General features: G+C 32.3%; 1 protein-coding gene across 2 annotated transcripts; it reads left to right on the forward strand.

Moving 5' to 3' along the window:
• Nucleotides 1-212: 212 nt before the first annotated feature.
• LOC132748586 (zinc finger protein 665-like) lies at nucleotides 213-6,393 on the forward strand. 2 transcript variants are annotated; one of them, XM_060738214.1, is made up of 3 exons: nucleotides 213-455; nucleotides 3,420-3,516; nucleotides 4,260-6,393. In XM_060738214.1, exon 3 carries the CDS (start codon nucleotides 4,295-4,297, stop codon nucleotides 5,327-5,329), a length of 1,035 nt encoding a protein of 344 aa, XP_060594197.1. In that variant the 5' UTR covers nucleotides 213-455; nucleotides 3,420-3,516; nucleotides 4,260-4,294; the 3' UTR covers nucleotides 5,330-6,393. The 2 variants fall into 2 exon arrangements, with proteins under 2 accessions (XP_060594197.1, XP_060594192.1); XM_060738209.1 differs by lacking the exon at nucleotides 3,420-3,516 and having other exon boundaries at nucleotides 215-455.
• The last annotated feature ends 3,359 nt before the right edge of the window (nucleotides 6,394-9,752 follow it).

The raw sequence follows: 9,752 nt of genomic DNA on the forward strand, positions 1-9,752 counted from the left end.
AAAGTGCACTTATGAAGTGCACTAGTAGTGCACTACTAGTGCACTACTAGTGCACTTTGAAATGCACTAGTAGTGCACATCTAGTGCACTCCTAGTGCACTTTGTGTAACCTTTAGTGTGAACTCAACTGTATAATGAATGAGTTAAGCTTCATTACTAAATTTATTAGATAAGATAAATAAAATTATACGATTATTGTTCGAGCCTCTGGTGGTCATGATAATTGTTATTCAATGAATTTAAATTTGAACATACACGACTATAATATACCATTTTATCACATTCTCGAAATGAAACCCCAAACCTCCAAAAAATGTACATATATACAGTGGTACGATTCCGCCATAGTACGTATCCTCCAAATTTTACATAGTTACTCCCCTTTGATAAATGATCGCCATGGACCCTGCACAAAAATTTCGTTTAACAGTTTTCTCTCATAGAAATTATATCAGGTAAAAGAAGGATTAATATTTATAGATTTAGTTTCATTTGATAGAAGCCTTTGAATAAAAAATCATCTTATTATTTTTCTGTGAGAGTAGTACAAACATTTATTATTCACGAATTAGAAAACCTAGCTAAACACCGTTTTCCAGTATTTTCTGTACATACATGTAGCTCTTGGGCGTATAATAACGAACTAAGTTATTAAGAAACAAGTTAAATGGTTTCCTGCGGGGAACATTTATAATGATTTAAAGATATTTCATTTAACTATTTTCAACATTGTTTGGGGGAAAAATAGAAAAAAATTAACGTTTGTATCAGGAATATAATTGACAATAATCAATCAATAGAAGAAGGTCTTTTGTCTACGTCGAAAATAAAACAATATTTCTGTTTTAAAAAATGATTAAATACCATTGTATGAATAATTCCGTGCAAAAAAATAATAAAGTAAAGTAAACAAACAAGTTTACGCAGAAAATATCTCTATCTATTATGGCAGATGCCACAAACGAATGTTTTAATTCTGTGGATGTTCACTATAAACAATTTATTGTTTGTAAAATTTCAGATAGATATTAAAGAAACATTGATAATTTTCAAACACATCATGCTCCACCTTAAACGGTAAATAATAATAGAAAATTAGAAACATCACGTAATAGTGTTATGTTCTTAATCAGGTGTAATTCGGACTAATTCCCTAGCATTGTGTACACCGGTCATTTGAGAGACCGGTGTGTATACGGAGACGGCCCACTGAATTTTCGTAATATATATCCTATAGTAAATCCATCACATTTAAGGCTAAATTCTGGACAAAGCAAATCTGGTACCGAAACTTCATGACCATTTCTTTAAACACCAATGCAGTCCATGTAAATTTAGCACAAAATAATACATTAGCCCTTGGAGTTTTTCTGCGGCTTTTGATTTCTGTAATCACTATAGAATATTCCAAATATGAACTGGTGTGTATTCTTGTGCATAGTACTTCCTGAAACCTTCCACCCAGAAATGAAATCCTGCAAAAATACATCAAAAACAACCTTTAAAGTACTCAGAAATGAAACTTTATGTACACAATTACTAAAGATATACTTAAAATATAACCAGTATCAATTAAGATGACTTGAAATAAGCCATTTCAAAATTTAAAAGAACTACTTTCTAGACTACAATGGGCTGGGTCTTATTCCGTACCGGGTTGAGACCATACAATGATTCCCTGGATGTAAATCCGTAACGTACCGGGAAACCGTATTTAGCTCGGTTTTCTAATAGGTCAGTAAACCAATCATGTACGGTTTACAGATCACATGCTCCTCCATTAAGGCCCCCACGATTACGCGTTTAAACGGATTCGTTTCGATTTTCATTCATAAACGTTTACGAAATTGTTTACCGTTTAATCGAAATGACCATATTGTCTTACAAAATTTCTTAATGTTGCCTGTAATCATGAATTTTATCAATTCTAGTGGTTTATTCCAAAGTAAACAAACGGAAAATAGGTGTTTACAGCCCTCCACACAGCATTACGGTGCAAAATTGCTCGTGTCATAATACATTTTTGGTAAAAATGGGGTTACAATGCAAAAAATGTGTGCTGACTCAATCATGCCCTGCGCATTCTTTATTTGTACATGTGTAAAAGATAGAAAGAATTTAAGACATCATTTGGCGACTCAAATACATGGTGTGTATAGTACATAGAGGTACCACCGTTTAAACGGTATCGTTTCGGTTCTTAGCAATCGTGTAAACGTTTACAAAAAATTGTAAACGTGGGAGCCTTATCCTCCATGTACCGAAAACAGGTCACATGCTCCTCCATGCCTCAAAAGTTAAACGCATACCAATACCCTGCGGGCTCCGGCCCGCAGGGAATAAGTTCTTTGTAAGAAAATAATTAAAATATCATTGTATGGATAATTCCATGCAAAAATGTAGATATACATAAGTTTGTTTATTTTGAACTAAACATAAATTAATTATCTTTTGTGACTTATATTTTTGATGGTACTGTAAACATTTTTGTCTTTTTTTATCGCTAAAAGTTTAAGTTCATTTTAACTGTATTTGTATGGCAAGTAGATCACAATTACACTCCTATCCCTCCTCATTTGTGTTTGTATAACTAACTGTACAATAATTAATTTGTATAGGCTAGATTACCTTAATGTTTGTACATTTGCTTGATGATGATTGAATATTACTACTGTAATGATTATTGTGTTAAACAAAACTCTTGATTGAATTTGTTGATGAGACAATAATGAATTGTCTTATTTGTATTTGATAAAAGAATGTGTTTATATGAATGTTTATCGAATTATATAATATCAAGGTAAAAAATCTCTTGTTTTCTTATAAATTAGAAATTTACTCAGACAAATTGCTACATTTATTGTAGCAGATTACACTTTAAAGATTGTACTTGTTTCATAACGTGCAATTCCCAAGAGCTTAATCTGTAACGTACCTTAAAATGGTGTTTAGTTCTAGATTTTTTAAAAGGTCAAATTTTTAGCTTGACGTTCAGAATTATCAATATCTCCCCTTTGAACCTAGAATTTTCTTTAAACAATATTATTTTCAGCTTGACTATTTGATAATATAAGTAGATATATGATAGTCATCTATTTGTAAGGAATGTTGTGTGTATATAATGTTATTTGAAGATAAATCCAGTTAAAAAGTAGCAAACAAAATGCGGTTAAGACATTTTTCTGGCATATCGGAGAGTGGTTTTTACTGTTTAAACCGGTGCTTCACCACAAATATCTTACAATATTATGAGTTTGGTACATACATGGATATTTTGCAATTTGCCCATGGTAAGTTACCGTAACTATTTAAAGTGTAAACAAGGCTATGTCGAGTTCCCACCATGAACTACCCGAAAGCTGAATACACCCATCTGTAGCAACCTTTTTCTTTAATGTCTCATATAAATCCTGTTTCAGATAAGGACATTTCTATTACGATATTTCTCTCAGAGCAGCTTCTGATCTAAGAATGCAATATTCAATAATAAAAGCGTCATACTGGCGTCATTTTAAAGTGAGTATATAAAATGAGATTGTTTAGAAGACGTTTAAAAATCCTGTCTAATATGCAAGCAGGAATTTTTTTGTGCAAGTTAAATGTCTAACCATTTTGCCGCATATAAATATAATACTCTTACACAACTTTTGCAGACTTAATGCAACTTGTGTAAACTTAAATTTTTGACCTGAGGGAATCTGTTTTGCTATTTAATTGTACAATTTACTCAGAGAGCCAGATATTCCTGTCTGTTATGAGAGACAATGCATATTTCATTTTCCTGGAAAAAATGCTATACTTTCTACTGGATCCTTATAACTACGCATAAAATTAGAAAATATTTCTTATAGCAGAAATGAGGTCATCTAAAGAATGCAGATCATTCTTAAAGTTAAAGTATCATATGGAACAAACATTCATCTTACATGTATATAAAATAACTTTTGTTCTTTCCGAGGACGAAATTGTGGCGTCTTTTATGAAGGAGTTGTGTGCTTTTGATGATGTCACTCAGCCATTTTGATAGAATATATCAGCAAAATTTTTTAAAATAAGCATGTTAGTTTATTATTTCATAAATATATCGATTTAATTGACAGCTCCACATGCATTTACTTAGTAAGATGAAAATCCAATATCAGTACATTGTACAGTGCAAGCAAAACTTAAAACCTTGGGTGTCTGTAGTAAAATGTTAAAATTTGTAAATATAAGGTGAATCATACTAGTGAAATATGTGATGATTTCTTTAATTCCAGGTCTTACTTCCTGCAAGGAAATAAAAGCTGACAAGATGGACAGTAATCTAAACAAAGACACACTTTGTGAGAAGTTATCACCTGAATTGCAAAAAAGTGGTGTTCAAAGAAATAAGATGCTCAGTCCGTGTAAAATGACACATAGATGTTATATTTGTGAGAAAACATTTACTCAACGAAGGTATCTGAAAACACATATGACAATACATACTGGCGAGAAGAATCATGTATGTAAAATTTGTGATAAAGCATTTTCTAATCGAAGTTCTTTGAATAGACATATGAGAATACATACGGGCGAGAAGAATCATGTATGTGACATATGTGATAAAGCATTTTCTTATCGAAGTAATTTGATCACTCATATGACAATACATTTTGGCAAGAAGAATTATCAATGTGAAATGTGTGATACAAAATTTTTTCAACGAAGTAATCTAAATAGACATATGACAATACATACTGGCGAGAAAAATCATGTATGTAACATATGTGACAAAGCATTTTCTCAACTAAAGTCTCTCAATACACATATGACAATACACACTGGCAACAAGAATCATCGATGTAAACTATGTGATAAAACATTTTGTCATCAAAGTTCTCTCAATAAACATATGACAATACACACTGGAGTGAAGAATTATATATGTAAAATATGTGATAAAGCATTTTCTCAACAAATTTATTTGATCAAGCATATTACAATACATACTGGCGAGAAGAATCATATATGTAAAATATGTGATAAAGTATTTTCTCGTCAAAGTAATTTGATAAGGCATATGACAATACACACAGGTCACAAGAATCATAGATGTGACTTGTGTGATAAAGCATTTTCTTCCCGAAGTAGTTTGATCAACCATATAACAATACACACAGGCGAGAAGAATCATATATGTAAAATATGTGATAAAGCATTTTCACAACAAAGTAGTTTGAAAACGCATATAACAATACACACTGGCGAAAAGAAATATAGGTGTGAAATGTGTGATAAAGCATTTTCTCATCAAAGTCCGTTGGTCAGGCATATGACAATACACAATGGGGAGAAAAATTATTAATGTAAAATATGTGATAGATCATTTTCTCAACGAAGTTCTCTGAATAAACATATGACATTACATACTGGCGAAAAGAATCATTTATTTGACATCTGAAAAAGCAATAATTATTTAACTAATATATGACTTTCAACTAATAAAATTATGAATGTGGACAATGGCAAAAAGCCGATCAATTACATCTAAATTCTTTTTACTTTCTAACAACATTTGACAATGCCAACTACTCTATTTTTTTTGCAAGCTTATGTCGGTGTAACAAATAATGTATTGCAATACATAGAGGATATTTATTTAGTTCGGTGTAAGATCGAAATATATTTCACACAGTGAGCACCAAAAGGTATATTTCACACAGCCACGAGTGAAATATGGACTTTTGGTGTTCACAAGGTGAAATATATTAAGATCTTACACTAAACTTAACAAATTTTCTTTTTATTATATGCAAAGAAACGTTAAAAAAAAGACATAATACTGGATGAAAATGGCCTAATAATAATACAACGTGACATCATTTACGACGTCATGTCATTAAGTTGGTTCCCAGTACTGTGCACGCAGGTATTTCACTGAAACAACGTAAGGGCTTAATTAAATTCAAAACTGTTTTAAACAGTGAAATTATCAATTTGATAATTTCACTGTTTAAAACAGTGAAGTTATCAGTTTTATATCACTGAAATTTTCTATAAACCACCGAAAAGCATGTTATAATTTTTAGCTCATCTGTCACAAAGTGACAGGGTGAGCTTTTGTTTTTGCTTTTTGTCCGGCGTCTGTCCGGCGTCCGTCCGTCCGTAAAATTTTACTTTAAATGACATCTCCTCATAAACCACTAAGCCAATTTCATTCAAACTTCACAGGAATGTTCCTTTGGTGATAACCTTTAAAAATTGTTCAAAGAATTTAATTCTATGCAGAACTCTGGTTGCCATGGAAACCGATAGAAAAAACTTAAAATATCTTCTTTTAAAAAACCCAAAGAGGTAGAGCTTAGATATTTGGCATGAAACATCTTCTAGTGAGTGTCTTTCAAATTTGTTCAAATAGAAGCCCTGGGGTCAAAAACTTGGCCCCGCCCCAGGGGGGTCCATTGATTTTCCCTATATGCATATAGTAAAAACTTTAAAAAATCTTCTTTTAAAGAAACCAAGGAGCTAAGATATTAAGCATGAAATATTTTCTAATAGGTGTCTACCAAGCTTGTTGAAATAAAAGCCCTGGGGTCAAAATTGGCCCTGCCCCAGGGGTCATTGATTTTTCCCTATATGCATATAGTAAAAACTTAAAAAATCTTGTTTAAAGAACCCAGAGAACTAGACCTAAGATATTTAGCATAAAACATCTTCTAATGGTGTCTACCAAATTTGTTCAAAATAAGAGCCCTGGGTCAAAATTGGGGCCCGCCCCGGGGGTCATTGATTTTCCTGATAGTGTATAGCAAAAACATAAACAATTCTTCTTTGAAAAAAACCAAATAGCTAGAGTTTTAAGATATTTAGCATGAAAACATCTTCTAGTGAGTGTCTACAAAAAAGTTTGTTCAAATATAAAGCCCCTGGGGTCAAAATTGGCCCCACCCCGGGGTCATCGATTTTCCTTATATGTGTATAGCAAAAACTTAAAAATTCTTCTTTGAAAAAAACCAAAATAGCTAGAGTTTAGATATTAAGCATGAAATATCTTCTAATGGGTGTCTACAAAGTTTGTTCAAATAAAAGCCCTGCGGTCAAAATTGGCCCCGCCCCAGGGGTCATTGATTTTCCTTATATGTGTATAGCAAAAGCTTAAAAATTCTTCTTTGAAAAAAAGCCAAATAGCTAGAGTTTAGATATTAAGCATGAACAATCTTCTACCAAGTTTGTTCAAATAAAAGCCCTGGGGTTTAAACTGGCCCCGCTCTGGGGGCTTATATACAGGTGAGCGACTTCAGGGCCCTCATGGCTCTCTTGTTTTTTAATTTCTGTAAAATTGCTGTTTAAAGTGTATTTTGTATGCATATTGATCGATGTATTATACTGCATGTATTTTTATGTACAATATTCAAGTCAGAATAAAATCATTTTCTATACTGTAACTTTATTTACTCTTATAATGGAAAGATTAGAAATATTTAGCACAACATAAAGCCACTAATCTACACTACACTACAACCTACATTAATCAGAAAGTATGTTACAGACATATGGCTAAAGGTTCACATTCCAACACACATAGCTACTAAAAATCAAGGCCGGAAATCACTAAGGTTTTATACAATATGCATTGTCCTACATTTGTATTACCGGTACATGACGCAAACATATCAGAAATTACATCAAGTGTTTGGAAAAAGCACATCAATTGTATGATATTTATCATTTAGCTATTAAATATTGAAATTTATATTTTTACGTGTGTATAGCTGGAGAAACCATATTGGTTGAGCCTTAGTAACATCTTAGTGAGTGTATCTTATAAGTAAGCCATGTAATCTGAATAAAATTAATATTGTTTAGCGAGAATCTAAATTATGCTTGTATTTTTCTATTATGATAGAAAGTATACGTCTTAATACATACATTTATTAGTCGCCGGTAGAAACCTGCGACTATATTTGTAACAGTTTAATATTATACCTATGGTAGGAGAAGGCCTTAAAATCTGAAAATAAAAGCATTTCGATTATTGGACAAATGAAGACCACAGCTGTTTGTCAGTAATCTAAAAAATTCAAACATGTAAAAACGTTGCTCCAAATATTCAAATATTGACAACTTAAAAAGCAACATTACAATTTTTGTAAAATGAATCAATGATGTATCCCTATGGATAAGTCATTGAATTTAGAGATACTTTTACTTTTTCAAAGTGTCAAGCGTTGCTTTTTTATGATAAATAAATCAATCGTGATATTTGAAATGACACTTTTATATTATATGGTTGTTTATATCTTATGAGACCTATTCTATTTTATCAAATGACACTTTTAAATCATCTGGTTGTTTAAATATCTGATGAGACCTCTTCTGTTTTATTATTTTATTTATTATAAACAGTTTCTCCCTGTTCTCCCTGTTCTTTTGTGATAATCACGTGACTACACGTTGTAATTGTTATAAAAACAAATGGCTGATAAGACAGACATACAGGTAACTTGTGAATGGTTGGCACAAGGTATAGAAGCTGATAACGTGCATATCAAAGTAAATTTGTATGAATAATACCAAAACCTTTTCCTTTTTTCTTGGTTAAGAAACTTTCGATAGTTTAGTTTAGGTTGAACATCACAAAATAGATTTATGCTTAAGAGGCACGTTATTGAAATACATATAGTGGTAATCGTTGATTTCGTTATATATTCCGTCGGTTCCAATAACGGTAGGTGTGGGGGCGGAATCGTATTGGATACATAGAGAAAACTAATAATCAATCTTTGTATTAATAGTTTATTGGCCCACCTGGGGAAAGCCAATTTTAAACGTGAATTTAAAATCCTCGTGATTTTGTCCACGATAGGGCAAAGGAAGAAAAAAACCGGGTGTTAAAACCTGCCACGAGATTCATAACTTATTATTAAGAGTGCTTTAAGATTTTGCCATGTCCAAACATTAACTTTAGTAAATTTTTTTAACAGTTATAGTTTATGGTAAATATATGTCCTAGAAGAATAAACTGTTATTTGTCATTCCCTATGTCTTCTTATAAAACATGCTTTAAAACATAGGCTTTTGGTTTCGGGATAAAACAAAACCGTTGAGAGGTTTGTAGAATCAAATTCCAAATTGAATGTTTAACTGAATTTTTTTAACCTAGAGGTCTTCTAAAACTGTCGGTTTTTTTTATTTGTTTGGGTCGTCAGACCAACAAATAATGGTAGCGATATTTTCAGAGCCCAAATGGCGGTTAATTGCTAATGCCTAAAGTAGTCCACTTTTTTAAGCCCGGTTACTAAACCCTTTATAGGTACACAACGCCGAAAAAAATTCAGGGGAGATCAATGCGTTCAAGATTTGTCAAATGACAGGCACATTAATTTTTTTCAAAGGCAAAGTAGTTCCCGGGAATAGGGTCCAAAGATTCTAATATTGGGTTGGGTTAGGTTTGTCATGAAAGCTTCTGGTGTCAGAGATTAAATGTCAGCATTGTATTTACTGACTGCAATAAAAAAAAAACCTAATTTTTTCTTTGTTTTTTGTTTCATTTTACCGCCTTTTTTCCCTACAGTAAATTCAGTATCATATAGGCGGGTTTAGTTTTTCCTTTAACCATCGTTTCCTGGAGTATTACACCAGTTACTTAGACTGCCCTTCCTTCCTCCGCGCTAAACTACCAAAGCATTCTCGGGGATCAAACCCACGCCAGAGAGGTGATTGGGATTAGAAGTCATCGGGACCCTTAAACCCCTCGACCACGGAGAACATCTTTAACGTAAATATCG

Source organism: Ruditapes philippinarum, unplaced genomic scaffold, assembly GCF_026571515.1.
Source record: "Ruditapes philippinarum isolate M1 unplaced genomic scaffold, ASM2657151v2 ctg20025_1_1_1_1, whole genome shotgun sequence".
NCBI classification, from domain to species: Eukaryota; Metazoa; Mollusca; class Bivalvia; order Venerida; family Veneridae; genus Ruditapes; species Ruditapes philippinarum.